Source organism: Ursus americanus, chromosome 26 (genome assembly GCF_024610735.1).
Source record: "Ursus americanus isolate L20-20 chromosome 26, mUrsAme1.1.p, whole genome shotgun sequence".
Taxonomy (NCBI): domain Eukaryota; kingdom Metazoa; phylum Chordata; class Mammalia; order Carnivora; family Ursidae; genus Ursus; species Ursus americanus.
The window spans coordinates 25,118,401-25,146,054 of NC_142152.1; the positions used below are offsets into that span (position 1 = coordinate 25,118,401).

Consider the following 27,654-nt stretch of genomic DNA (forward strand, 5'->3'; position numbering starts at 1 on the left):
AAGGCTCCGAAGCAGCCACACGTGGCTATGATTATTGTGTTGGACAGTGCAGCTCTACTCTCTGAAGGGAGCTTATAGCTACTGTATTGGGTTGAAAGAACCAGTACTTCCCTCTTTCCCCTACCCTAACCCCCAATTCTTAACCCACATGCTTTTGACCTTTTAATGAAGGAATGACTCTTCTAGAACTATAAAGCATACTTACAGTTATGAATAATAACTATAACTATATAACTATAACTATGAACGATCAATAATATTGATCCAACCCCGTTCCACCTGTTCACACTTTTTAAAATGGTTTATTAATAACCAAAGTTATTACTTTCATTATAAATGAAATAGATGTTTTTTGTAGACAAATTACAAAGTATAGATTACAAAAAGAAAATTTTAAGTATCTCTATTCCCACTCCCTGAGAACTTCTACTAACATTTGTTGTACATCTGTTTAGAATTTTCTTGTATAACGTATGTAAAACAGTTTTATAATGCATGTGCTCTTTTGTAACTGGTCCATTTTTACCTAATATTACCTTTTAAACATCTTCTCAGGTTCTTTTCTACACCATGTTTTTCTACACAGTGTTTCTTTCTACAGCTACACCATACATCTGAATAAATTTTTTTTTAAGATTTTATTTATTTGAGAGAGAGAGAGAGTGAGCAGGAGAGAGAGCACAAGTGCGGGAGGGGAAGAGAGGGAGAGAGAGAGAGAGAAGCAGACTCCTTGCTGAGCAGGGAGACTGATGTGGGGCTCAATCCTAGAACCCTGAGATCATGACCTGAACCCAAGGCAGACACTTAACCAACTGAGCCACCCAGGTGCCCCATCTTCTGGATAAATTTTAATGTCAGAGTAGTATTTCATGTAGTAGATGTACCATAATAATTTATTTAACCAATCTGTTGTCTTTGCACATTGCAATTATCTATCTATCTTTTTGAGCCTATTCTTTGGGTTTGTTTTGCTCATATTTGGAATGAGGCAACAGGGAAGTTTTACAGGTAATCCAAAGAATTGGGAGTTAGTTGCAAATTGTATTTTTTTGATTTGGCAGATACTTTGAAATGTTCACTTTGGTATATATAAAGGAGCACATGAAACAATCAGAAAAACCGTACATGTGTTTAAAGATTGAATACATTTTAAATGCTTTTAGGCTAATGAAAGAAAACAGTATAACAATTATAATCTCTTCCTTTTCTCCAAGTAGATAGTCTAAAAGAAAATAAAACAGGTAAACACAACCTCTTTTATGTTATAATTTGTTTTTTGAGTCATCGTTTCTGTTTCAATGAAAACATGAATCCAAACTCATTTCATTTTCTGAATAGGCAGGGAAGCTAGAAATCTAAAGGGTAACTTCATGAATGCAAAACATCAAGTGTCTCATTTCTAGGGTGTTGTAAGGAGGGAAGACAGTTGGTTTAGTCCTCTATCTTGCCCATAAATTATTGAAAATCCATAGAGTCTGCCTTTTTTCACAAAGTCAGTTTTGCTCCCTGAGAGCAGGTAAAAATAGCTCACTGTTGCAACAAAGCCACTACTTTTCCAGATCCCTGCATGGGATGAAGTGGGTCTTCAAAGAAAGAAAATCTTATACTCAGCCAAGCAAGGTCCATGTTTGGATGCCTCAAATTATAATATCTCAGATTGTATTCTCGTGACAAGTAATTATTTCTATAATGATCAGATTAAAAGGGATGACCCAGCCACAGATCCACCCTGCAGAGAACTCCTATTAGCGCCATAACTGTTTAAACTCATGCAGAGTCTAGGTCAGAAGTCTACATTGCCCTGCCATTTAGCAGAGTCCATCAAGGGAGTCCCTAGGTGTCTTTCCTTTTAGTAGATTTCACTGAGAACCATCTCCATCCTTTAGAAAGGTTCTGGTCACATCTCAGCTCAGGAGGGAAGGGGTGAAAGCTTTCTTTCCCAGGAGACCTTGATCGTTGTATAAACTGTCTCACATCTTCCTCAGTGATCAGCTAGCCCTTTTGAGCAAAAAGGTAATGGAATAGAGAGCTTCATCAATCCACAAAAAGGTTTCTCTTACCTTTTTCCAGGACAGCTTCAGCGGGCCTAGCTTCAAATCTATGCCAATTCATTTGCTGTGTGACCTTGAGAAACTCAATTACTCTTACTGAAACTCAGTTTTCCTAGCTGTAAAATGGGAATACTCTAGGTCACAGGGGTGTTGTGAGGTTTACATAAAATAATGAATTTGTAAAGCACTTAGCCCAGCAGCAGGCACCTAGTGAGCTGCCAATATCTGTTCCTATGTTACTTACCTGTACATTAATTAAGAGGGGAATAGCAGACACTGTGGTACTGCATGCATATTAGTCTAGGTCCCTTCTACTGTTTCTATGAATCCCTTCCCAACTTCAGTATGCTTTTACTTCTGGAAGATCATACCTGCTCCCTTAGAGGAATACCTGGAGCTGATCTGGGGAGTTTACAGAGGACTGAAGTAGGACTGTGAAAGCCCACACTCTGAGTTAGGACACACTCTAAGGCGTGATCCATACTTCAGGGCTCCTCTGTAGATCCCTGCTGAGGTTGGGACTTGGCCTTCTCTTTTCTGTGCTGCTTCCCTCTGTCCTCTACAGTTTCTCCTGGGAATACTTCCTTAGCAAATCACTTGCACACAAATGCTTGCTTCAGGGCCTGCTTATGGGCAGCAGGGACTAAGATGGAGAAATCCGGTGACTCTTCTCAAAAGGAAGATCTCATCTGAGGTGCACTGATGTCTTGACAATGTTGATAGCACTTTCCTTTATGCACACACAACTCAAGTCTGCTTAATTGGATACCGGCTATGGTAAAAATACTAATAAAGATTGTAAGGTTGAAGTAACAATAAAACCTTGTAAATCATGTCATGGGGGTACAAATGATGAGTTTTTGGCCATTTTTAGGTGACTCGTTTTGTCCTCCAGCTGAAATGATTTCAGAAAATTAAAAAACTTATCCCTCTTAGTCTTGTGAAACTCTCAGGAGCTGTGTGTTTACAGCTTTATAAAAAGTAGTTGATTTTTAAACTGTTGTAAGAAAGTATCTTTATCATCTTAGTTATTTTTTTAAATAAAATTGTTTGCAGGGACAACGTTTATTAGCTTGTGCCTCCCTCCTTACCCCCAAGGAAGGCTCTCTTTAAGCCATTTTCTTATATGATTTGTGTACAATATCAGGAAAATGGGTAGAGTAAGATAGTATCTAAAAAGGAGGCAGAGGGGTGCCTGGGTGGCTCAGTCAGTTAAGCATCTGTCTCTTGGTTTCCACTCAGGTTATGATCTCAGGGTCCTGGGATCGAGCCCCCCATCGGGTTCCACACTGGGTGTGGAGCCTGCTGAAGAGTCTCTCTCTCCCCCTCTCTTTCTGCCCCACCCCCCTCTATAAATAAATAGGCAGAAACAACCAATAAGTCTAGATCAGTTTGCATAATGCAACATTTTTAAGAATGAATGAGATAGAAAGAGAAAGGGAGGAAGAAATTTGAGAGTTTTGAAGGTTTATCAGGGAGTGGCTTTGAAAGAAGGTGAAGTAGAGGAAGGAACTTTTATTTATTTATTTATTTTTAAAGATTTTATTTATTTATTTGAGAGAGAGACAGCCAGCAAGAGAGGGAACACAAGCAGGGGGAGTGGGAGAGGAAGAAGCAGGCTCCCAGCAGAGGAGCCCGATGTGGGGCTCCATCCCATAAAGCCGGGATCACGCCCTGAGCCGAAGGCAGACGCTTAACAACTGAGCCACCCAGGCGCCCCTAGGAAGGAACTTTTAAAGATGTGTTGTGAGGATTACAAATGGTTCTCCTTTAATGGAATTCCTTTTATTGACTTAACAGTATTTTTCTTTTAAATGACATCTCAGTAAGCCTAGATCACATGGGGCCTTGAGTTACTTTTTGAACTAATTTCAACCTCTACCTTCCACTATTTTCTAAATCAGAACAAAGTTCAATTTGATTATGAGAGACCTCTGTTCTTGCTAAACCACTTCTTTATCCCTATGGTGGGGGGGGCAAATATTTTGAGATAAGTAGTTAAATGCTTGTTAATTACAATAATTATTAAGATTATTATAATCACAATCATAACATTTTCTATCTGACTTGAATTAGATTATTTTACCTGATTCTCATTACAGCCCTGTGGATTAATGAAAAAAAAAAAAACAACCCTGTTTTTCTCACATGGACAAAACATTGAGGCTCAAAGAGTTTATAAATTACCTAAAATCACAGTGATAGTTATTAGCAGAGTTGAGACTGACCAGTCCAGTCAAAAAGCAGCTGGAGTCTCTTCTCCATTGTACTGATGGAACACAGGTAGTAGGATAAACACTGACAGTGCTACATGGAGAAGACCCATTCCGAGATTGCCTCTTACAAGTTATTAAACCCTATTATTATCCAAATTTTCAAGTAATATTACAACCAGAATAGAAATAATAAGAGGAAAAGAGAAAGTGGACTCGAAGCTTAACTTCTATCATTCTATAGGTGCTTATTATATCAATTCAACTAATTTTATCTCAGCTTGGGGAGGTTTACTATGTCGAGATGTAGCTACTCTGCTGCTCTTAGCAATATGTGATACATATAAAAATCCTAGCACAATATCTAACATATAGTAGGTGTTTTGGTTATCTATTGTTGCATAAAAATTTAGATGTATAAAACAACCATTTTATGGCAAAATGGATGAAAGGGAGTGGTAGGTACGAGCTTCCAGTTATGGAATGAATAAGTCATGAGCATAAAAAGTACGGCACAAGGAATACAGTCAATGGTATTGTAATAGTGTGTATGGTGACAGACTGTAGCTACATTTGTGGTGAGCATTGCATAAGTATAGAGTTGTTGAATCACTGTGTTGTACACCTGAAACTAATGTAACATTGTGTGTCAACTATACTGCAATTAAAAAAAAAACATTTTATTATATCTAACACTATTGTGTGTCAGGAATTGGGGAAGATACAGCTGAAAAATTCTTATGGCATCATAAGACTTCACTCGATGGTATTCAAATGACAAATGGCTATGGCTGGAGTATTTTTCTCTGTGCACATATCTGCTGCCCTGGTTGGAGATGGCTAAATGCTGGTCTCAGGTGAGACTTTGACTCCAGCTGCTATATGTGGCTTCTCTAAGTGATCATTTCAGGGTAGTCAAGACTGCTTTTACGAAAATTCAGGGCTCTAAAGGAGAGTATTCCAGGAGACCCAGGCAGAAGCTCTAAGACTTCTAATACAACCTCAAAATCCAACAATGTTACTTCTACCACATTGTTTGTTCAAGCACCCAAGGCCAGCCCAAATTCAAAGAGAGGGAAATTTGTGGCCATCTTTTACTAGCACAGTGGACCTCAGTAAATTTTTTTTCCTTGCAAGTAGCTGTTTCTACATTATGTTATCTCTCTGTGCAACAGGAATGAAAAATTTAAAAGGAAAGGAAATATGATCCATAATAAAGAGTAAAATCAGTTAATAGCAGCAGACCCAGAATGACGGAGATGATGGAATTAACAGGCAGTGACTTTAAAGCATTTGTTATAAGTCTTCCAAATAAACTCAAGGAAATAAAAGAAAACATGACCATAATGAAGAGAGAAATGGAAGATATAAAGAAGACCCAAGCGAGACTTTTATGGCTAAAAATGTAACATATAAAAAGAAAAATTAACTGGGTGAGCTTAATAACATTAAACACTACAGAAGGAAAAAAATTTAGAACTCAAAGACTTAGCAATAGAAACTATCCAAAATAGAGCACAGAAAGAAAAAAAAAGATATAAAAAAGTGAACAATGTATCAATCACCTGTAAAAAAAATTGAGTCATTTAACATACATGTAATTGGAGTTCAAAAAGGAGATGAGAGAGAAAGGGAACAGAAAAAAAAAAGATATTTGAAGCAGTAATGACCAAAAGTTTTGCAAATTTGATAAAAACTCTAAACCTACAATTCCCAGAAGCTCTAATGAACCCCAAGAGGAACAAACATAAAGAAAACTACATCAGGGCACATTATAATCAAATTGCTGAAAATCAGCTATAAAGGATATTTTAAAAAGAGAAACTACACAGTTTCTCATGCAACAAAATGACATCTTTAACTACTGAAAGAAAAAAAAAAAAACCCCGTCAGCCTATAATTTTACGCCCCTTGAAAATATCTTTCCATATTGAAGGCAAAATAAAGACTTCCAGATAAAAGTGGCTGAAGTCATTGCCAGCAGACCTGCACTAAAAGCAACCACACCATGTTAAAGGAAGTTCTTTAGACAGGAAGATAATAATACCAAATGGAAATCTGGATCTATATAAATGAATGAAGAACAGTAGAGATGGTGGGTAGGAAAAAGATGGTTTTAAATCAATGTAGAACAGTTGAAACACAAAAAGGAGAATTAACTCATACAAACTGTTAACACCTGAAATGCAAATTAGAAATGGAAAGAACTTGCATTTTGGTCATTTTTCAAATAAAATTATTTTTCTTCTCCGTAACAAGAACAACAGAAACAAACATATAACACATATATACCTGCACACACACACACACACACACACACACACACACACACACACACAAACACCCCTCCTCCAAATATATTTGACCTTAGTATTCAACATTCCTGAATAGAAAAAAATAGATGATGAATATATGCAAACTATCTCTTAAATGTCTAGCTCATTGTCCTGATCTGAAACTGGGAACTGATTTGAAAGTTTCCTAAGCCAATACATTATTTTCTCCCTGGATAAAATTCACGGAAAATACTTTGAAATTTTAATGAGAGACAGTGAACTTCTGAACTTCCAACTGGCATGTAAGAACCAGGAAAAAAAAATGTGACCCTCTGCCAAAGCCTGCATTTGCCATTTGTAAAATAAAACAAGAAAACAAAAACAAAAAAACTACTTTTAGAACACTAGACAAATGCCAAGTGTTCACCAAGCTGTTTTTATCTAGAAGTACATACTGAATGCCAGCTATGTTCACAGCATCATTTTACATAAGACTTCTACATTATAATTTCTGACATTCATTAGTATTTTGCAATATCTAATTCACTTTCCTATCCACCTCACCTTAATATAGCCCTTTTTTGGTTGAGGTTCCAAAAGCCCAATCCATCACCCTGTTTCCTTCACTGACATTTCCAATCCTTCAGATTCTGTTATCAGCTGCAGCCTTAGATCACAGCTTTAATCAGTTCCTTGGAGAGGACTTGTCATACGCTTGCATAGATCTGTACTCTTCCTACAAAGCACTAACACAATGATAATAGTATAGTTATTTAAATAGGTTTTTAAAAATGTCTTGTTCCTCCACTGGTCTCAGCTTCACCAAGGCAGGACCTTCATCTGACTTGCTTATCCTAGCATTCCCCACACCATGCATGATGGATGCCCAGAACATGGTAGGCACTCAACATGTATGTAGTACTAAATATATGCTGATTCCTGAAGTGTGTCTGGGTCACGACTTCATAGCAAAGGAAAGAATCTGTCTATAGTTATGTAGCTTCAGAATACCATATCTATATATACTTTATAATGAAAAGCTTAAAGGAAACCAGACTGCCGTTACTTAATTATATGAACTTAAGTCACTCGACCTTTCTTCAGATTTTCATCCATAAAATAACAAGATTTGGACAAAATACATATGTTTTAAACGGTGTTCTTCAAAACCTAAAGGATTCCACAAGATTTGAAGGAAAGTATTAAAGGAAATCATTTCCATTTTTTTCCTTTTAAAAGGAACACAACACAAATTAAACTGTCCAAGGACAGGTCTATAATAAAATATCCCCAGTAATATTGAGGCTGCACTGTAATCACTAGAAAATTAGAAACAAATGAAATATATAGAGTAAATTTCTTAAGTGACACATAATGGATCATATTAGAGATATATAAAATCTGATAATGAAAACAGAATGACCCTCTGCAATATAGTTGAAGACAAAATCCATCAGGCAGAGGATTGGTCAGCTGAAGGCAAGAAAAAGTGGAGTCACAGATGAGAATTGTGGAAATTCTCATCTAGTCAATGTCCAGGACAAAGAAGACTTTAATCAGTGGATGCTTAAACCAGTGGATGTCAAGCCGCACAGGCAACGTCATTCCTTGTAAGAAATGGTGATGTCAGGCTCTCTTAACCTGGGAACACTAAAAAGCCATTTCATCTCCTTGTTTTGATTGATTTCATGCCCTTCGAGCAATCTTCTGAATCTATCTTGGTTCACCACAGTAGACTGTCCATAAGAAAAAACAGACATGAATATTCTGGTCCACATGACAGTTGTATTTCTCATCATCAATTAATAATTGGCCAGTCTATTTGTATTTTTTTGTTTCTTTAACAAAAATACTTATCTATTGTTCACTGTGGGCCAACATTGTTCTCTAACTGCTTCCAGTAATAATTTATTAGATCTTCATAGGAAGCCCACGTGGTAGGTATTATTATCCACATTTTACATTTTGCAGAATTGCAGTAGAGTATGCTAAAGAATCTGAGGTCTTTTTCCCTGTGATTGAAACCCTGCTCTCATACCACTGTGTGGCTTTCACCAAGTTATTTAACCTTTCTGTATCTCAGATCATCATCTGTAAAATGGGTTAATAATATTACCGAACTCACAGGGCCGTTATGAAGAAGTAATGTAATGCACTTTTATAGTGCTTGGCATTGTGAGTGCTGTGTAGGTATTTATTTTTTTAATTTAGATGCTTGTTTTATTAGTCTGGGCTCTCCAGAGAAACAGAATCAAGAGGAGGTATGCCTGGGCATTCCAAAGGCCCACGCCCTTCTCTGAAACCTTCCCTGCCCTCAGCGGCCTCAGTGTTACATTTTAGCGAGCTAGGTGTGTGTGTATATAAATGTATGTATATGTATGTATGTGTGTATGTGTATATACACATACATACATACGACATCTTTATCCATTCATCAGGCGATGGACACTTGGGCTGTTTCCATAATTTGGCTATTGTAGATAATGCTGATAAATATCGGGGAGTATGTATCCCTTTGAATTAGTATTTTTGCATTCTTTGGGTAAATACCAAGTAGTGCAATTGCTGGATCCTAGGGTAGCTCTATTTTTAATTTTTTGAGGAACCCCCATACTGTTTTCCACAGTGGCTGTACCAGTTTACATTCCCACCAACAGAGCAAGAGGATTCCCTTTTCACCAACATCCTCACCAGCACCTGTTGTTTCTTGTGTTGATTTTAGCCATTCTGACAGGTGTGAGGTAATATCTCCTTGTAGTTTTTATTTGTATTTCCCTGATGATGAGTGCTGTTGCGTATTGTTTCATGTATGTGTTGGCTATCTATATGTCTTCTTTGGAAAAATGTCCACTCATGTCTTCTGCCCATTTTTTAACTGGATTATTCATTTTTGGGGTATTGAATTTTATAAGTTCTTTATATATTTTGAATACAAATCCTTTATTGGTTATGTCATTTGCTCATATCTTCTCCCACTCAGCCTTTTAGTTTTGTTGATTGTTTCCTTCACTGTACAGAAGCTTTTTATTTTGATGTAGTACCAATAGTTTGTTTTTTATTTTGTTTCACTTGCCTCGGGAGACAAATCTAGAAAGAAGTTGCTACCTATGATGTCAAAGAAGTTACTGCCTGTGTTCTCTTCTAGGGTTTTTATGGTTTCAGTTCTCACATTTAGGTCTTTAATCCATTTTGAATTTATTTTTGTTTATGGTGTAAGAAAGTGGCCCAGTTTTCCCAACACCATTTGTTGAAGAACATTTGTTTTCTCATTGGATATTCTTTCCTGTCTTGTCAAAGATTAATTGGCCATACACTTGTGGGTTCATTTCTGGATTTTCTATTCTGTTCCACTGATCTATGTGTCTATTTTTGTGCTGGTACTGTTTTGATTACTACAGTTTTATAATATAACTTGAATTCCAGAATTCTGATGCCTCCAGCTCTGCTCTTCTTTTTCAAGTTTGCTTTGGCTATTCCAGGGCTTTTGTGGTTACATACAAAATTTTAGGATCGATTATTCTAGCTCTGTGAAAAATGTTATTAGTATTTTAAAAGGGATTTCACTGAATGTGTATATTGTTCGGGTAGTATAGACATTTTAACTATATTGGCTCTTCCCTTCCATGAGCATGGAATGTCTTTCCATTTCTTTGTGTCATCTTCAATTTCTTTCATCAGTGTTTTATAGTTTTCAGAGTACAGGTCTTCCACATCTTTGGTTAGGTTTATTCTTAGATATCTTATTGGTTTTGATGCAATTGTAAATGGGACTGATTCCTTAATTTCTCTTTCTCCTGCTTCATAATTGGTGTACAAAAATGCAACAGATTTCTGTATATTGATTTTGTATCCTGCAGCTTTACTGAATTCGTTTATCAGTCCCAGCAGTTTTTTTTTTTTGGTGGAGTCTTTCAGATTTTCTATATATAGTATCATGTCATCTGCAAATAGTGAAAGTGTTACTTCTTCCTTGCTGATTTGGATGATTTTTATTTCTTTTTGTTTTTTTATTTCTTTTTGTTTTCTGATTGCTGTGAGTAGGACTTGCAGTTCTATGTTGAATAAAGTGGTGAGAGTGACATCCCTGTTGTGTTCCTGACCATAGACAAAAAGCTCTGAGTTTTTTTCCCATTGAGGATATTAGCTCTGGGTTTTTCATAGATGGCTTTTATTATGTTGAGGTATGTTCCCTCTAAACCTACTTTGTTGAGGGTTTTTATCATGAATGGATGTTGTACTTTGTCAAATGCTTTTTCTACATCTATTGAAATGATCGTATGGCTCTTATCCTTTCTTTTATTAATGTCATGTATAATGTTGATTCATTTGCAAAATTGAACCGCCCTTGCAATCCAGGAATAAATCCCACTTGATCGTGGTCAATGATTTTTTAATGTGTTGTTGGATTTGGTTTGCTAACATTTTATTGAGAATTTTTGTATCTATGTTCATCAGAGATATTGGCCTGTAATTCTCTTTTTTAGTGGTGGCTATCTGGTTTTGTATCAGGATAATGCTGGCGTCATAGAATGAATTTGGAAGTTTTCCTTCCTTTTCTATTTTTGGGAATAGTTTGAGAAGAATAGGCATTAACTCTCTTTAAATGTTTGGTAGAATTCCCCTGTGAAGACATCTGGTCCTGGATTTTTGTTTGTTGGGAGTGTTTTGATTACTGATTCAATTTCTTTGCTGCTTATCTGTCTGTTCAAGTTTTCGATTTCTTCCTTTTCAGCTTTGGTGGTTTATATGTTTTTTAGGAACTTATCCATTTCTTCTAGATTGTCCAATTTTTTGGCATATAGTTTTTCATAATATTCTCTTATAACTGTTTTTATTTTTGTGGTGTTAGTTGCTACTTCTCCTCTCTCATTTGTGATTTTATTTATTTGAGTCATTTCTCTTTTCTTTTTGGTAAATCTGGCTAGAGGTTTATCAATTTTATTAATTTTTTCAAGAACCAGCTCCTGATTTCATTGATCTGTTCTATTGGTTTTTTTAGTTTCTATATCATTTATTTCTGCTCTAATCCGTATTATTTCCTTCCTTCTGCTGGCTTTAGACTTCATTATTGTTTTTCCCTAGCTTCTTTAGGTGGTAAGATTAGGTTGTTTATTTGAGATTTTCCTTGCTTCTTGAGGTAGGCTGGTATTGCTATAAGCTTCCCTCTTAGAACTGCTTTTGCTACATCCCAAGGGTTTTGGACCATTGTATTTTCATTTTCATTTGTTTCCATGTAGTTTTAAATTTCTTCTTTGATTTCTTGGTTGACCCATTCCTCGTTTAGTAGCATGTTGTTTAACCTCTATGTATTTATGTTCTTTCCAGATTTTTTCTTGTGTTTGACTTCTAGTTTCATAGCGTTTTGGTCAGAAAAGGTACATGGTATGAGCACAGTCCATATTTTGATCCAAGTCCTGGTCTGGAGGATATATGTGTACATATATACTTATACACACTAAGTATATAAGTATACATTTAAAGATGTGTGTATCTTTCTGCATGCAAATTGTACTTTAAATTTGTATAAAAAAGTTTTAATACAAAAAGTATCCCAAATAATGAAATAAAACCAAATTTTATTTTATATATATGATATATATATATATGTGATATATATGATATATTTACTTAAATCTGGTGAACTAAACCAAGTGTCATATATAGAAACTCTATCCTAGATGGCCTAAGCTGGATAATTTCCATACAGCCAAACCTATCAAGCCATTGCTTGAGTTTCTAAGTCTAAAATCACAAAAGTTAAAGCCCAAATGGAAATTAACTGTCCCAAAATGATGATTCACAGCTGCCTTTGGAATCTGGTGGTGTGTTGCAATATCATACCTCGGATTGTAGGCATCACCTGGTATTTTTGTATTATTTGTAAATAATTCATCAGGGACACTGACTAAAATGCCATTCTACTACGGAAACAAGAAATATACATAGCACAGATTGAAATGTTTCATATTTAAAAATATAGTCTATATATTACATAAAGAGTCCCAAATGTTTGACTGCATGATCCTTACGGATCTACATCCCTGACTTTAATTCCTGTGCTTGCTACATTCCTCATAACTCACCACAACATATAAAAAAATGCACAATAGTAAAACAAATTCACCAATGAGAATCTTTTCAACAAAGTAAAAACAGTAGTCATATGATAAATGTCATATTAATGTTGTCCATTCTATAATCCATAGTTTCACACTATTTAAGTATCTGGATTATTTGCACCAATTTCTTTTTCTATTACCCGTACTTTCTATGGTCATGTTAACTAGTTCAGTGCTACATACTTGACACAACTCAGTGAAATATTGGTTGATTGATTGACACAGGTATTTAATACAAAAGGAGGACTTTGAAATGCAAATGAGGATATTAAACAAACAAGCTTGATGCAGAATCACAAAATATTCTTAGCCTGATTTCCAACAGACCAAAAATGTGAAACACAAATGGGAAGTTGGTGTTTCCGGCCCACACAAGCTTAGCCATGGCAAAAAAGATCAACCATGTTTCTCAGCCCAGTAAAATTCGGTCATGCTCATCCGTTCATACTTTACATTCTTTAATAAATAGGGGCTGTAGTAGGAAACATGCAGCACTGAGCAACTAAAACTCACACCCACATGTGCACACATACATACAAACTATGTATTTATGATTACAGAGAACTTGTACAAAACAAAATGTTGGAATGTTGATTAGATTTACATGTTGCTAAAGTTTCAGTGAAATGAGCCTATAATCATGTGAAAAATGTAATAGCAGAAATTGTTCTTGTTGGAACATAGAGAACTGTCTGTTCTCTTTGCTAGCATTAACCAGGTTTCCCTCCCCCGTTGCTACTGCAAGAAAAAAAAGACAGCCCTTAAAATTGGATCCCATTTTGCACATCTTCAAGTCAATCAGTGGCACTTCACATGCATTTCTAGTTCTGCATTATATCTTCTAAATGCACACATTTGGCAAGGCCCAAAGGAAATACTTGATTCTAAGTCATACCCACATTGATCATTCTTGGTTAAATAAGTCAAAGAAAAATACATTAAATTGCATTGTCAGCTTAAATATTGATTCTTTCTTAAACTTATTGTAAAATACATTTATTATTATAAATAGTTATTATTATTTTTTCTTTTCATATGCTAAAGCCAACTTGTTTAACTACTACATGTACATATTTAGGATATAAAACTATAAACTCTTTTCCCCAGTGAGTTGTATGTGATGCCTTCATCATCAATAGTAAATACTGGTACTATTTGTATGAGGTACATTTTCTGACTTTTTTCATTATATATTAGAGAGCATAATCACTGCCTTCTCATTTTGAACATCAAAAGCAAATAAAAAACAGTCTCTTCAGTCCCTAGTATATTTTCATATGACATAAACACTATTTTGATGCTAATTCTTTGGACAATAGTGTAACACCTTGAAGCTTTTCTGATGTTTTTGTCAACAGAATATATACCTAGATATGTATTCTTCCTTTTCCACAAATACTCAAAATGTATTCTGAAAGTAAACATATTCTAGCCAAATAATCACAATCATTTGCTTTTCTTTCTCTTCCATCTGCTCTTAAAGCAGCAATCACAATGTTACAAGATTCTTTGAATAAATGTTTTGCTTTTGAAAATGCGGACAATGGAAAGAACATCCAGCTGCTTGCTCCTATGGGAAGGGACAGAGAAACAGGTTGATAATAACCACTTACCAGTTAGCTCTAGCTACAAAATTACTGTCTAACAAAACAACAATGAAACCTCCATAAGTTTTAAGGCTCATGCATCTGGGGTCAGCTAGGGATCAACAAGGCATCCACATGTTACAAGAATATATTCTCCACGACCCTCAGCTTATAGTGAAACTATTGGGGAAAATGGATCAGAGGCTCTGTAAATAAACATGCTATCTTTATTATTTAATTAGCTAGATGCCACATTCACAGCCAATTATTTTTGCTTTTTATTTGGAGAGAAGTAGGTACTTTGGAAGAAAACTCTTCCTACATGCTTTCATAATGTTAATCATTTTAAAAGTTAGGGAAGAAAGTGAAGGAAAGCTTAAGCTAATATGTAGTGAATTTTAGAGTTGCAACTAAGATAATTTACACCAATTTATATTTTTTAACTCACTAATGGGTTTATCTTTCCAGATAATGTATACATTACTATGAATATATCCAGGTAAAATGTACAACTGAATTTGGCAATTTAAATGATCAGTTGCTATTCTGATAATTCATTCATTTAACATTATTGAAATCAGTCTTCTATCTCAGGCTACATTATAATCATCATGATATTAACTAAGTTCATCCGATAATTGATAATTCATTTTCATCTTAGGCTGGGATGGCTGGCATTTCCCCATTCACTTTTGTTTAGGATTGATTGTGCATAGTGTATCATTAGTAAGACAGTGGTTCTGAGACCCATTATCCTTCTTGGTCTATTTGTATTGGCGGGCTTTCTTTGGTGAGAAATCTGACTGAAAAGAATGAGTAAAATGTTAGCATTTCAAACATTTCTGTCTTGTAAAACATGTTGTGCTTTGTAGAGGATGAAAAAACATCTTTTCCTACTCTTCTAGCTTCTCAGCTACAGCTCAATAACCGAAGAGAGATTAACAAGAGAAAGCATACAAACTTCTTTAATGTAAGTTTTACATGACATGGGAGCCTTTATGAAAAAATGCAGACTTGAAGAAATGACTAACCCCGTGCATTTGTATGCTAGGTTCGATAAAGAATGGAAAGTGGTGGTAAAATGTCATAGGGCAAAGGGGTATGAGCTAAAGATAGTAAACTCGGGGAAACTTAGCAAGGCCTATTTGTTCAGATTCAACCCTTTGGCATCCTTCTGTCTTCAGAAATAAGGTTACTCGTTTCCTCTGGGTACAGGGAGGGCACCTCTCATATGAGAGTCTTATGACCTGCATCAGTGGGGAAGTGGGGTCAGATAGTTCTTTCTGAACCTGCTGTTTCTCAAATCCCTCCAGCTCAAAATATTCAATATGCCCACGGGTCATATTTTGGAGTAGCAGGTTCTGAACCTCATAATTCTCTCATCTGAAATTTTCCCCAAGAAGTCTGACAGTCCAGAAACTTAGTTGGTAGATCATTCCATATCCCAGTGAACCAGTCTCTCACTCCTAGGAATAGGTCAGTCCTAAAGAGTTGTTTCATTTCAGAAGGTGGTGTTATGGGTGGGAGTAAGGGTACCCACCTAAGTTAGGTTAATGGTATTAATAATCTTAATGAGTGACATTTCTATGGAAATAAAAGTAAAACAAAAGTTAATGGTCCCAACAAATTATAAATTCAGTTTTTGAATCCAGAGGGCAGTCAGTCAAGATTTCTAGATGTCAGGCTGAAAGCATCTTTAGGTAGGGTAGTAAGGACAGGCAGTAACTATTGATAAAACTTTTGGTTTGTAGTTTGAGTGTCTCTGGTGATAGCATTGGACATTCTGGTGAAATTTTTGAGTGACCTACATAGCCATAGGTACAAAGAGTGCCCATACATGATCTGTTATGGTGATTCCCTAAAAGTTTTTATCATCATCCAGCTTCAGCTAATAGGACTTTGGGAAATAGGTAGTTTTTGTTTCTGGTGATGCCAAGTCAGGAAGGGGAGAGAAACACTGGATACATTAACAAGTGACAAAATGCAAAAATGGCAGAATCCGATTTACGAGGAGATGAAAATAGCTCAGAGGTAATGAACATTCACAACGGCGGGTAACACTTTTTCACTGAAACAACATTTTTCTCTACAGTCATTTCTACCAAAGATAATCCAAGACTATTTTTATTTGCAAAAATAAATCTAGTCTTATTAAACTTGGCCTAACTATTTATACAAGTGCAACAAGAAAAGGTGATTGGTTATATAGTTTCTTTTTAAGTCTGCTTTGCAGGGATCCTCGAAAAGCTCAAAGTTAGTTCAAAGTCAGAAAAGACTTTATTTAGAATCTGATTTTGGGAAATTTATCAAAAATGTCAAAAGATTTGAACACTTAATTAAATAAGATCTTGGCCATCTATTTAGCCAAAATGACAATAAGGCATTTTAAAGACAAATACAGATGGTTACATAGATGTGAACAAAACCCTCCACTCTTTTAATATTAAGAAGATTAAATTTTCTTACATAATCAAAAGACCTTATAAAGACAACATGAAGCACAGGAAATTATTTTGATAAAACACAGAATCTTTCTTTCCTAGGCAGCTTTCTTAAAAGGTAACCAATGACCTGCATATCCTGGCAGGTAAAAAGCAAGCAAGGCTCTCAGGACACAAAACAAAACAAAACGAAAAACCCAAACAAACAGGAAAGCAAGAGCTGTCCCTGGAGGGAAAGGATCAATAAACAATGGGCACTCAAAGCTAAACTCACAAGGGTCATAATCCAAAGAACTAATTCTTATGAATATTTTTCCCTGCTAACCTGAATTTGGAAAGGAAAGGGCAAGGAGAAATGTTTACGTTCCTCTCTCAACTAAGCACTAAGACAGAGATCTAGGAAACTGACATGTTAAGAATTCTTACCTTCTACTGGCTTTCTGTCAGTTGTCCCAGACTTCAGCTGCAGTCTCCAAGGTGAGTGGAGTATCCGCCTTTTATTATCCAGTCCCCATCACCAGAAACTGTAGGGGAGGAAAATAGTATGTTTTTCCTTCTACCCTTCTAGTTCCTCAGCTAGGGCTTTGTAACAAAAGACAGATTAACAAGAGAAAAACATAAAAATTTAATTTTTTTATGTGTCACAGAAGCCTTCATAAAAAATGAAGACCCAAAGAGGTGATTAAACCTGAGCATTTTTATGCTAGTTTGATGAAGAATGGAAAGTCATGGAAAAATATGATAGAACCAAAGGGTATGAACTAAGGGTAATGAACTGAAGGAAGCTTAGCAAGGTTTGTTCGTTCAGGTTCCTTTGGTGTTTTCAGAGATAAGGCTATAGGCAGGGCACCTGTCAAAAGAGGGTCATGACATGCTTTAGAGAAGAAGAGGAATCAGAGTCCTTCCTACACCTGCTGTTTCTCAAATTCCTCCAGCTTAAAATGTTCAATATGCTAAGTTACCATGTTTTGGGATACTTGCCCTGAACTACATTAACTGTAACTTAATCAGTAGTAGGGAAAGATCTTTGTTCAAACTTAAAGCGTGTATGTGTTTATGTGTGTGAAAGAGAAAATTCAAGAAACATGAATTACATATTTCAGAAATTCATATATTGGGAAAGGTTATAAATGTTATTTGAATCTTGAATCTTTTTTTTATTATAATAATATTTTTTTTATTATGTTAGTCACCATACAGTACATCCCTGGTTTTTGATGTAAAGTTCGATGATTCATTAGCTGCATATAACACCCAGTGCACCATGCAATACGTGCCCTCCTTACTACCCATCACCAGCCTATCCCATTCCCCCACCCCCCTCCCCTCTGAAGCCCTCAGTTTGTTTCTCAGAGTCCATAGTCTCTCATGCTTCATTCCCCCTTCTGATTAATCTGAATCTTGAATCTTTTACTGGAAGTCTATTAAATTACATTTAGATGGATTTCTGTTCCAAGTCAGACTTCTTAGATACCATTGTAAACTTACTCTAATTTTCTTCTCAATTAAATATGTCATTTTCTTTTGAACATGGAATAACCCCCTCCGGTTTTAGCCAATGAAAGTTACAAATTAGGTCCACATTACCTACAAGCAGTATGTGCTGTCTTATGATAAGTATGCCCTCAGATCCATGCCTTAGGACATGCTGTATAACATAGACTATCTTTGAGCTTGAGAAACTCAATCTCCTTGGATGATACGCAACAGGTGTGCATCCTATCCTTTGTTTTCCTTTGGCATGGCCCCATTTTCCTGGGAGATTTTAATCAAATGACTTGTTCTCATTTTTTTTTAACTTCAGAATCTTGGATCTGGACCAATACCTTTTAATCAATCCAATCAAGGGAATGTAAGTGGGAGACCTATGAGGAAGGCTGGGTAATTTATGGGACTTAAATTTTTGAAATCATATAAAGGCAACAATGGGCTTCATGCTGAAACACCAAGAGCTAACAATTTACCCTTTTGTCATTCACATCACCCCCCCAAGTTAATAGATCCTTTTACAAACTAATTTGGTCCTGCTGATGCATTGATTAGGCAAATTGCCGATATATTTCTTGATAGACAGACATGATGTACTAGGTAAAAGGAACTGCCATAAATATAAGGCCATTAGTAATGTGATGGTGAGGTGTTGGATGAGGGGAAGTGTTCTCTAATCTTGTGATTAGGTCTCAGTCTTTTAGTGAGCCTGTGCCTCCAGACTCTGAACTTTACCAGTGTTTCTCAGTTGGTTTTTTTTTTTTCCTCTCCTCTTAAGTAGCACAGGACTGCTAGAGTGACCTGGAGTTGGGTATTTTCCCTTCCCCAGGTCAGTTAAGCGCTGGTTAATAGTGTCCCCAGAGGGCAGGCCTGGGTAAGAACTGTGTGCTCTGGTATATTTCCAAATGGTTCCTTTTCCCCTCCCTTTGCCAGAAAAGCAAGAAGATATTTTTTTCCTAATGCTTAGAACTAGTTTGAGCTCCCGGAGGTAAATCTCACAAAATTGTGGAGGTCCCCCTGTGACTGGGTCCCCCTGGAAATTTATCAGCACTGTGCCTCCGGCAATTCATCAATCCCAGTATAGGTTTCCTACCCTGACACTGGTTCTCCCTGTGGTTTCCATATATCAGTCTCTGCTCTGGGAATCTGGGACTCTTCATTTGCCTGGCTGTCTTGGGAACAGCAGTTTGCCCTGTCTCTTTCCTTCTCCTAGAAGAGTTGTTGAGTTTTCAGTCTGTTTAGTCTGTTCAGTTCTTCACTTATTGTTAAGAGGGAGAAGTGACTTCCAGGCTTCCAGAACAAGAAACCAAAAGTTCCAAGTGTGTTTCAATGACTGCAAAAATTAGTAGTTCAAAGAATTCAGAGATCAAGGAAATAGATTGTTGAGGGAAAAAACCCTGCAGCCTAGAAGGGAAGCACACAATTTTAGTCTAATACCTTTAAATAAGGTAGTAAATGGATGATATGTGATTACCCATATCTATATGGCAAAAACAGACCCATGGAGAAGATGGTAAATGTGGTGAGGCATTGTCTTTTTGCAAAATGAGTTAGGACACCTTCTTTCCTATAGTATTCTATCAAGCGTTACAATATTAACAAAAGGAAGTAAAAAACGAAACACCTTGGGATGCCTGGGTGGCTCAGTTGGTTAAGCGTCTGCCTTTGGCTCAGGTCATGATCCCAGGGTCCTGGGGTTGAGTCCCGCATCAGGCTCCTTGCTCAGCAGGGAGCCAGCTTCTCCCTCTGCCTGCCTCTCCCCCTGCTTGTATTCTCCTTCTCTCTTTGACAAATAAATAAATAAAATCTTAAAAAAAAAAAAAAAGGAACACCTCGGTGGACAGACATCCTGAAATGCATGAAGATGTCTTATTACCTATAAGGAAAATAATCTCGGCCTTCTGAAAAGTATCCAAAAAAGCAAACTGGAAGAAAAGCCACAACCTTTAAGTTGCATATGCAATAAAGATGTCACAAGAGAATTAGCTCCTTGTTAGTCAGTTATTTCCAAACTGTAGCAAGTGGATAAGATCAAGGTAATGATTGAGGAGACCTTTGGTTGGGCAAAAAGACTGTAACCATACCACTATTTTTAATCTCTAAGATATATCACATGCATTTAATGCTCTTAATATGTTCTTCATGTATATTCCAATGACATTCCAAGACATTTCCATTGACATGTGCATAATATGAACTCAGCAGTCCTAATAAACTTATGAATATGTTACATTGCCCTCCAGTTAATAATTTGAATCTGATGTCAAACAAAGCATATGAGTTTACTGCAAATTCAAAGATGACGTTTGAAGTTTTATTTTCTGCATTTGAATCCCACTCTCAATTCTTGTTTTGTTGGGGGAAAATTGTATGTTTGTTTTTCCTTAAGTATTAATTTTGTTGATTATGTATGATGAAATATATATCATAAGGATCGGCCTGCTTCTAATAATGTATTGTTCATAATTAAGGTGACTTATTATAAAAGTCCAATGATTAAATCTCTAATTGTGCAACTTATTTTCATAGGAAGTTTACAGAGACTCATCTGAAAACCATTCCCAGTCGTGCGTTTTCAAATCTGCCCAATATTTCCAGGATGTAAGTCATTTTTCTTAATATAAATAAAAGTTTGCAACTGTGCCATGTTATTTTCTAAATGTGTTCTATCAAAACAAATAATTGATATCTATTGTACTTGTATTAGTCAATATCTACATCTCCAATGTATATGAAAAGTTTTATGTACGAGATGTTTATTTGATTTTGTGACCTCTCTAATCCCAAATTTCTAAATGATTTCCTAAACCTACTGCAAATTTAAATTCATTTGGTCTTGAGAACTTAGTAATTCTCCATTATTTTAACGTATCTTGGGATGTGGCAAAAACCTTAGCCAGGGATCTCTCCCATAAATAGATTTATATATCTATCTCCAGTCCATCTCGCCTAGTTACCAATTCTTGATTCACTTTTTACCACTAGGATTTTTTACATTTTGTCAGAAATGTACATAATGATTTCAGACTTCCCTCACTTAAAAAAAAAATAATAATAATTCTAAATCTTAGAAAACTGAATTGCTATACACTCAAGAGCAAGGATAAAAAGGACTTCCATAATGAGTTAAGAGTATAACTGTGTATGAAATGAATGAGGGCCTTTCTTTGTTTAATGGATTCTGACAAGCAATGAAGATAATTCAGGCACACCAAATGACAATACACCCAGGAGCAACCTGTGTGACTTGGGCTAAATTCATTCATTTCATGATCATTTTTATCTATTGTGTCATTTCAGGGGTATTTGACATTTTTAGTTGTTAGGAGAGGAGGGGGCTACTGGCCTCTGTGGGCAGAGGTGAAGGATGTGCTAAATACCCTGCAGGGCACAGAATATCCTTCCACAACAAAGGATTTTCTAGTCTCAAATATCAGCAGGGCTGCAGTTGAGAAAACCGTCCCAGCTAAACATCTCTGCAGTCTTTGATTCTCCTGACCAGCCCTTCCTTTTTCAAATTCTTGTCTCCTTTGATTTCCTGGATATTGTTCTCATCCTTCTTTTTAACATCTTACCTTAGCTACTCTTCCTCAGTCTCCTTTCCCAGCTTCCTATTTCATTTCATTCAATTCTTTGAAGATCAGTTCATTATTTTGTCCCAGTGCCTTTATACCCTCCTCTCCTTGAATGAACACTCCCATCCCTTTGCCTTCAGTATTATGTAACACAACTCATTCCTAAATGAGTGTCTCCAGCCCTGACTTGTTCTTACAAGTCAGGCCTGCTTTAGAAGCTTCCTTCCAAGTATCATCATCTTGAGTCACTTCAAACAGCAAATCCAGAACAAACCCATCATCTTCCTGCTAAACTGTTCCTTCTCCTCTCCTTCTCCCTTTAATGGCATGACCATTTAGTGACCTATAAGCTAAACACCTCAAATTCCCCTTTCACTCTTTTTTCCTCAATTCCTATATAATTGCCTATCTGGTGTCTCTACTTGGATGTCCCAGTAGCTTGACCATTACTTTATTCATTCATTCAACAAACATTTATTGAGCCCTACTTTGTGTCTGGCACTTTGCTAGATGCTTCACATACAACAGCTGACAATACTCATGGAGTTTCCACTTTCCTTCCTAAGAGAGTGATAGTGCTATGATGGGGTCAGTCATAGAGTGCTACAGAACTCATACAAGAAGCATATTATGTGGATGGAGAGTGTGGTCAAGGAAGGCTTCCTGGAGGAAATGACACCTAACTTGTGATCTGCATTATCTGGGTGGTGGGAAGAGGGGGGAGGTAGAAAGATAGTTCCAAGCAGAGGGGAAAGCTGGGCTATCAGTTAAATTAAAATAAATTTGTTGAGGCTGGAGCTTAAGCTGGGAGAAGGGCAGTAGAGAAAAATGAAACCAGGGAATGAGCAAGTTCAGGGCCTTGTGAACCAGATAAAGCAGTTTGAAATCTTCCCTAAGGGCCACGTCACTGAGTGGTTATAAGCAGGGAATAACAGATCAGGTGCTTTAGAAACATTCCCTTGTGCTATAGAAAGGGAGTCAAATGGAGTAAGACTGGAGACAGGAAGCTAGTGAGGAGGTTGATCCAGTGTCCCAGGGAAGAGGAGATGGTGAACTGAGTGATGATGGTTGAAGGGAAATAAAGTGGGCACATGTGAGAAATAAATAGAAAGACCCAACAAACTGGAAAGTTGATTGATTTGGAGGTGGAGGGAAATGGAGAAGAATTTCATCCGAGTGTCTGACTAGGACATCTGTGTAGTTGATTAGCATATTCACTGCACTAGAGACGTGTTCTGTGGATTTGCTGTGGAGGGTCAGGGAGCAAGTCAGGAGTTCAATTTGGGGCATGTGGCATTTGAGGTGCCTTTGAGGCATCAAGCAAGCTATGTCCAGCAGACATCAGGACACAGACATAATTTTTCATTCATTCATTTGACAAGTATTTATTCAGCCCCTACTATATGACAGTGACTATTCTAAGAGATGAAGATACATCAGGGAACAAACAGACAAAGATTGATGCCCCTGTGGTGTTTACATTTGAATGGAAGGAAATAGACAATAAACCAAAACCATAATAAATATGTACTGGTTTATAAGGGAATAATGGATGTGGTTAAAAGAAAAAAGCAAAGTAGAGTAAGGAAGACTGGAAGTCCTGGTATGGGGGATGCTCAGGGAAAGACTCAGGTAGGGGTTTTTTGAGATTTGAGAGTCATAAACAGGCAGATGTAACTGAGACCAGGGAAGGGCATCAGGAGAGAGAGAGGCTGAGGAGAGTGAAGAACAAACAATTTTAAGAGTATGAGGTGCCTGAGAAAGCAAGAAGGGGTGGGATCCAAATAGAGGAATTGACTTGCTACAGGAAGATTGTCATTTTTTACACTGTCACAAGAAAGAAAGTAGTAAGAGATGAGGCAGGTGCAGGTATATTAATAGGCTTATTGGTGGAGAATTCAAGGAATTCTCATCTCGAGGTTTCAGTCTTTCCTACAAATTATTAAAAGGTAATCTGCTAATATTGAGGGTGAAGAGTTAGAAATTTGAGGTTTGAAATAAAAGTGATGGGCAATTAAAGAGGGAGGGTTGGTTGAGATACACAGGACACCCAGGCAGATTTGAAGACCATGTTGAGACTTTCTCCATGGAGACTATGCTGGATTCTCCAATCTGGTTAAATGTTCCCTGATCCATATCAGTGCACTTATCACTCTACATGCTAATCCCATTTACCTACCTATATCACCTACTACTGTGACTTCCTTGAAGCTAGGGAACAGATCTGTTTTGTCAATGCCCATTTACTGACACAGAGTAAATATTCAACAGATATTTGTTGAATGAAAGCACACAGAGATACATAAGTAATCGTTAAAGATATGATATGTGTAGAGGGGAAGAGAGAAATCATTTGGGTGATCCTCGATAGGTTTGCCTGGGACAGGACAAATTTCCACCTATTATTCAGGTATAATTATTAAAAGCAGCCTGTGTAACTCACAAAAATATCCTAGTTTGGATGATAAATGACATGTCACTGTACTGATTACATAAGATTTATAGGCTAAGAAGAAATTTGAGGAAGAGGGGGTATTTGATTTTTCCTATTAATAAAAATGGGATAAGCAAGCAGGGAATCACTTCTTTCATCCCACTGAATAAATGGTTCCTACATGTTGTCTTCACAACTGAGCTATAAGGGCCCTTTAAGGATGTATAATTCAGTTGGAGAACTGGAACTTCAGTTATTATGACATGGGCAGAATGACCATCCCAGTAACCGACTGAGAAAGCTCCACACTTCTAAACTAAGAAATTCAGGAGAGAATTTAGAGCAATAGATAGGACCTAAAGTTAGGTAAACAAGTTTGCAGCCTTCAAAATTAATCTTGTCCTTCAGGTGGCTCAGCTTTATCTATTATAAATCTTTGCAAACCCTACACAATAAATTAATCTTTTCAATGTGTTCCATTGTTTCCTCTACGTTAAAGATATACTTGGATCAAAATAATTTATGTAATGTTATCCACAAGTGGCAATGGTTTGGGAGACCTGATAAATCAAAGGCTAATTGTTTAGAGAATAGATAAATCAAAACAGAAAGAACAGGACCATTAGAATTTTCACAATGACCATGGCAAAAACTCAAATGAAATAGAACTCCTCTCATAAACATAATGTTAATGAAAATATTTTGCTTACAGACTAATTCAAACTATAGATGAGTGGCCCTCAACCCTGCCTGCACATTAGAATCATCTAGGATGCCTTTTAAAAAATAAAAGTATTCGCACGTCATCCCTTATAAACTCTGACTTAATTATCCTGCATCATGTTTTGGACATATGTAAATTTTAAAAGCCTCCTGGGTAGTTCAACTGTATGGCCAGGGTTGAAGAATCTCTGCTGTGACTACAAGTGGACACCATCTATTAATTCTTAATTTTCCCAAATATCATAGAGATGGCTGCATTAGTCATTCTCATTACAAGAATAGAATTTGTGGAGATTATTTGAAACAATATTCCTACATATTCTTGACAAGTTGTACTTATTTCTCTTTTCATCCTTAATACTTTTATTTGAGTTATCTTTTGCTTACGAACATTCAAGACAAATCTTGAATGTTCCACTTCATCAAAATAAAGAAGAGAAGTCTTGAGTGGATGTGGAGTCACCACCCTATGTAGTGTTCCTCTATAGGATTATAGATTTCGCATCTTTGCAACTGTATTTCTAATCCCATGCTGTCACATACTCCATTAAAAATGCCTCTTTTTTAATTCTTGTGTTCTTTTCTAATGTCTTTCATTTTCTGCTATTTTGAGTAATTCATCCACTCATTCATTCATTACCTTCACATATATTTATTGAGCGTCTACTAAATGCCACACATTATGAAAGGCGCTCAAAATTCAAAGGACACCCAAAACAGGCACAGTTTTCTATTTCACAGAATGCATAGCCTAATCAGACAATAAAAATCAAATATTATCCAAACAATAAGAAAGTTGCACTGTGATAATTAGTGAAAGGAGAAGTTCCTGGTGCAATGAGATATACTTAAGGGAAATTTGACCTAATCAGGAAATTTAGGGAAAGCTTCTGAAGAAGTATAGTTGAATGAAATCTTAGGGGTGAATAGGACCTAAAGAATTGGGAAGCTTTCAGGTATCACAGGATCTGAAAAAAGTATAACTAATTTTAACATAATTAGGGAGAAATCATGTTGCCTGATCTGGGAAGCCCCTGACAAAGCAGTTTCATCAAGATTAGTATGTTTGGGGTATGTATGGCATTTACAACCCTACTAACTGTCTACTTTGCATTATATTTTTGTGACATTCAGCTACTTGTCAATAGATGCTACTCTGCAGCGGCTGGAATCACATTCCTTCTACAATTTGAGTAAAATGACTCACATGTAAGTACAATGAAAAGTGCAGCATAGACTGTGCCATAGCCAGTCTTGATTGGTAATTCTGGGGCTCTAGATGGTTGTAACAGCTGGGTTTTTGACCATGGGTCAAAACTTCTATTTATGATTAAATTCTAAACTGGTTCTCACAGTTTATTAATCCATCCAAAATTCCACTTCCACAGTTCAAAGGTAAAGACAAGGGGCACCTGGGTGGCTCAGTCAGTTAAGAGTCTGCCTTAGACTGAGGTCATGATCCCTGGGTCCTGGTATCGAGCCCCACGTCAGGCTCCCTGCTCAGCGCAGAGCCTGCTTCTCCCTCTCTCTCTCCCTCTCTCTCTGCCTGTCTCTCTGCCTGCTTGTGCTCTCTATCAAATAAATAAATAAAATCTTAAAAAAAAAGAAAAGAAAGGTAAAGACAAAACTAGGAGTTCTCTTCTGAAATTGTCATTTCATTCTATTACTACTGTGTCAGCTGATTTCATTGGTGTGGATGTCAGTGAGTCAATAAATATTTACTGACTACTGACTTGAGTCCAGGTCTGTGCAAGATTCTGCAATCTAACATTTTTTCTCAATTAGGAAAGAGAAATGTAGCTTCATGGGATTAGAGCAGGAGTGAGGTTAGGAACTCTGGCCTTGGAGTTGGTTAGAATCAGGTTTGAACCCTGGCTTCTCTGCCCACTCACTATCTAACCTTGCACAAACATGTAATCTTTCCTAGCCTTACATTCCTTATTTGTAAAATAAGGGTAATAAGAGTTTCACCTTCATATGGTTAGTATAAATATTGAATGATATAATGCATGTAAGCCCATGCCTAGCACATTAAAACCAGTCAGTACACTTCATATGTAATTATTCTATTTCTCTAATACATTACAATCAATTAAAAGTTGTACATAATCACATTATACTCTTCTAAGGAGCCATTTAATTTTATGAAATGCTATGAAATATTAACTATTTTCATGAAGAAACAAAAATACCTATTACGTATAAATACTATGTTCTGGGGTGCCTGGGTGGCTCAGTCGGTTAAGCAACCAACTCTTCGTTTGATTCAGGTCATGATCTCATGGGTCATGAGATCAAGCCCCTCATCAGAGTCTGCACTCAGTAGGGAGTCTGCTTGAAAGATTCTCTCCCTCTGCCCCTCCCCCGGCTCTCTCTCTCTCAAATAAATAAATCTTTAAAAAGAAATACATACTATGTTCTAGACACTATGCTAAACATTTTGTTTTCTGTATTTAACCCCCTCATTTAAGGCTCAAAAAACAACCCTATCAAGCAGAGATTATTTTTCCATTATTTATATAAAAAAATATAAATTCATAGAGGATAAGTACGTTTTCCTTAGTCACACAGTTACTAGGCAGTAAGAGCAGAATTTTTATACCATAAATGTATCACTCAAAAATTCTTACCCTATGCACTATATTATACTGCTTTCAAGAACACTGAGGCTCAGAATGTTACTTCCAGCTATTGTAGGCAGGCTTACATCAGATCAACCATTACTCTGAAAGCAACTAGAAAAGATGG

At 36.6% G+C, this 27,654-nt stretch overlaps 1 protein-coding gene across 1 annotated transcript in view; it reads left to right on the plus strand.

Annotated features, from left to right (window-relative positions):
• Positions 1-27,654, plus strand: part of TSHR (thyroid stimulating hormone receptor) — a 155,858-nt gene that overhangs the window by 56,410 nt on the left and 71,794 nt on the right. The window contains exons 3-4 of the mRNA XM_045807711.2: positions 20,704-20,775; positions 26,041-26,115. Of these exons, the coding sequence (XP_045663667.2) occupies positions 20,704-20,775; positions 26,041-26,115 (147 nt within the window). The remainder of the gene's footprint in view (positions 1-20,703; positions 20,776-26,040; positions 26,116-27,654) is intronic.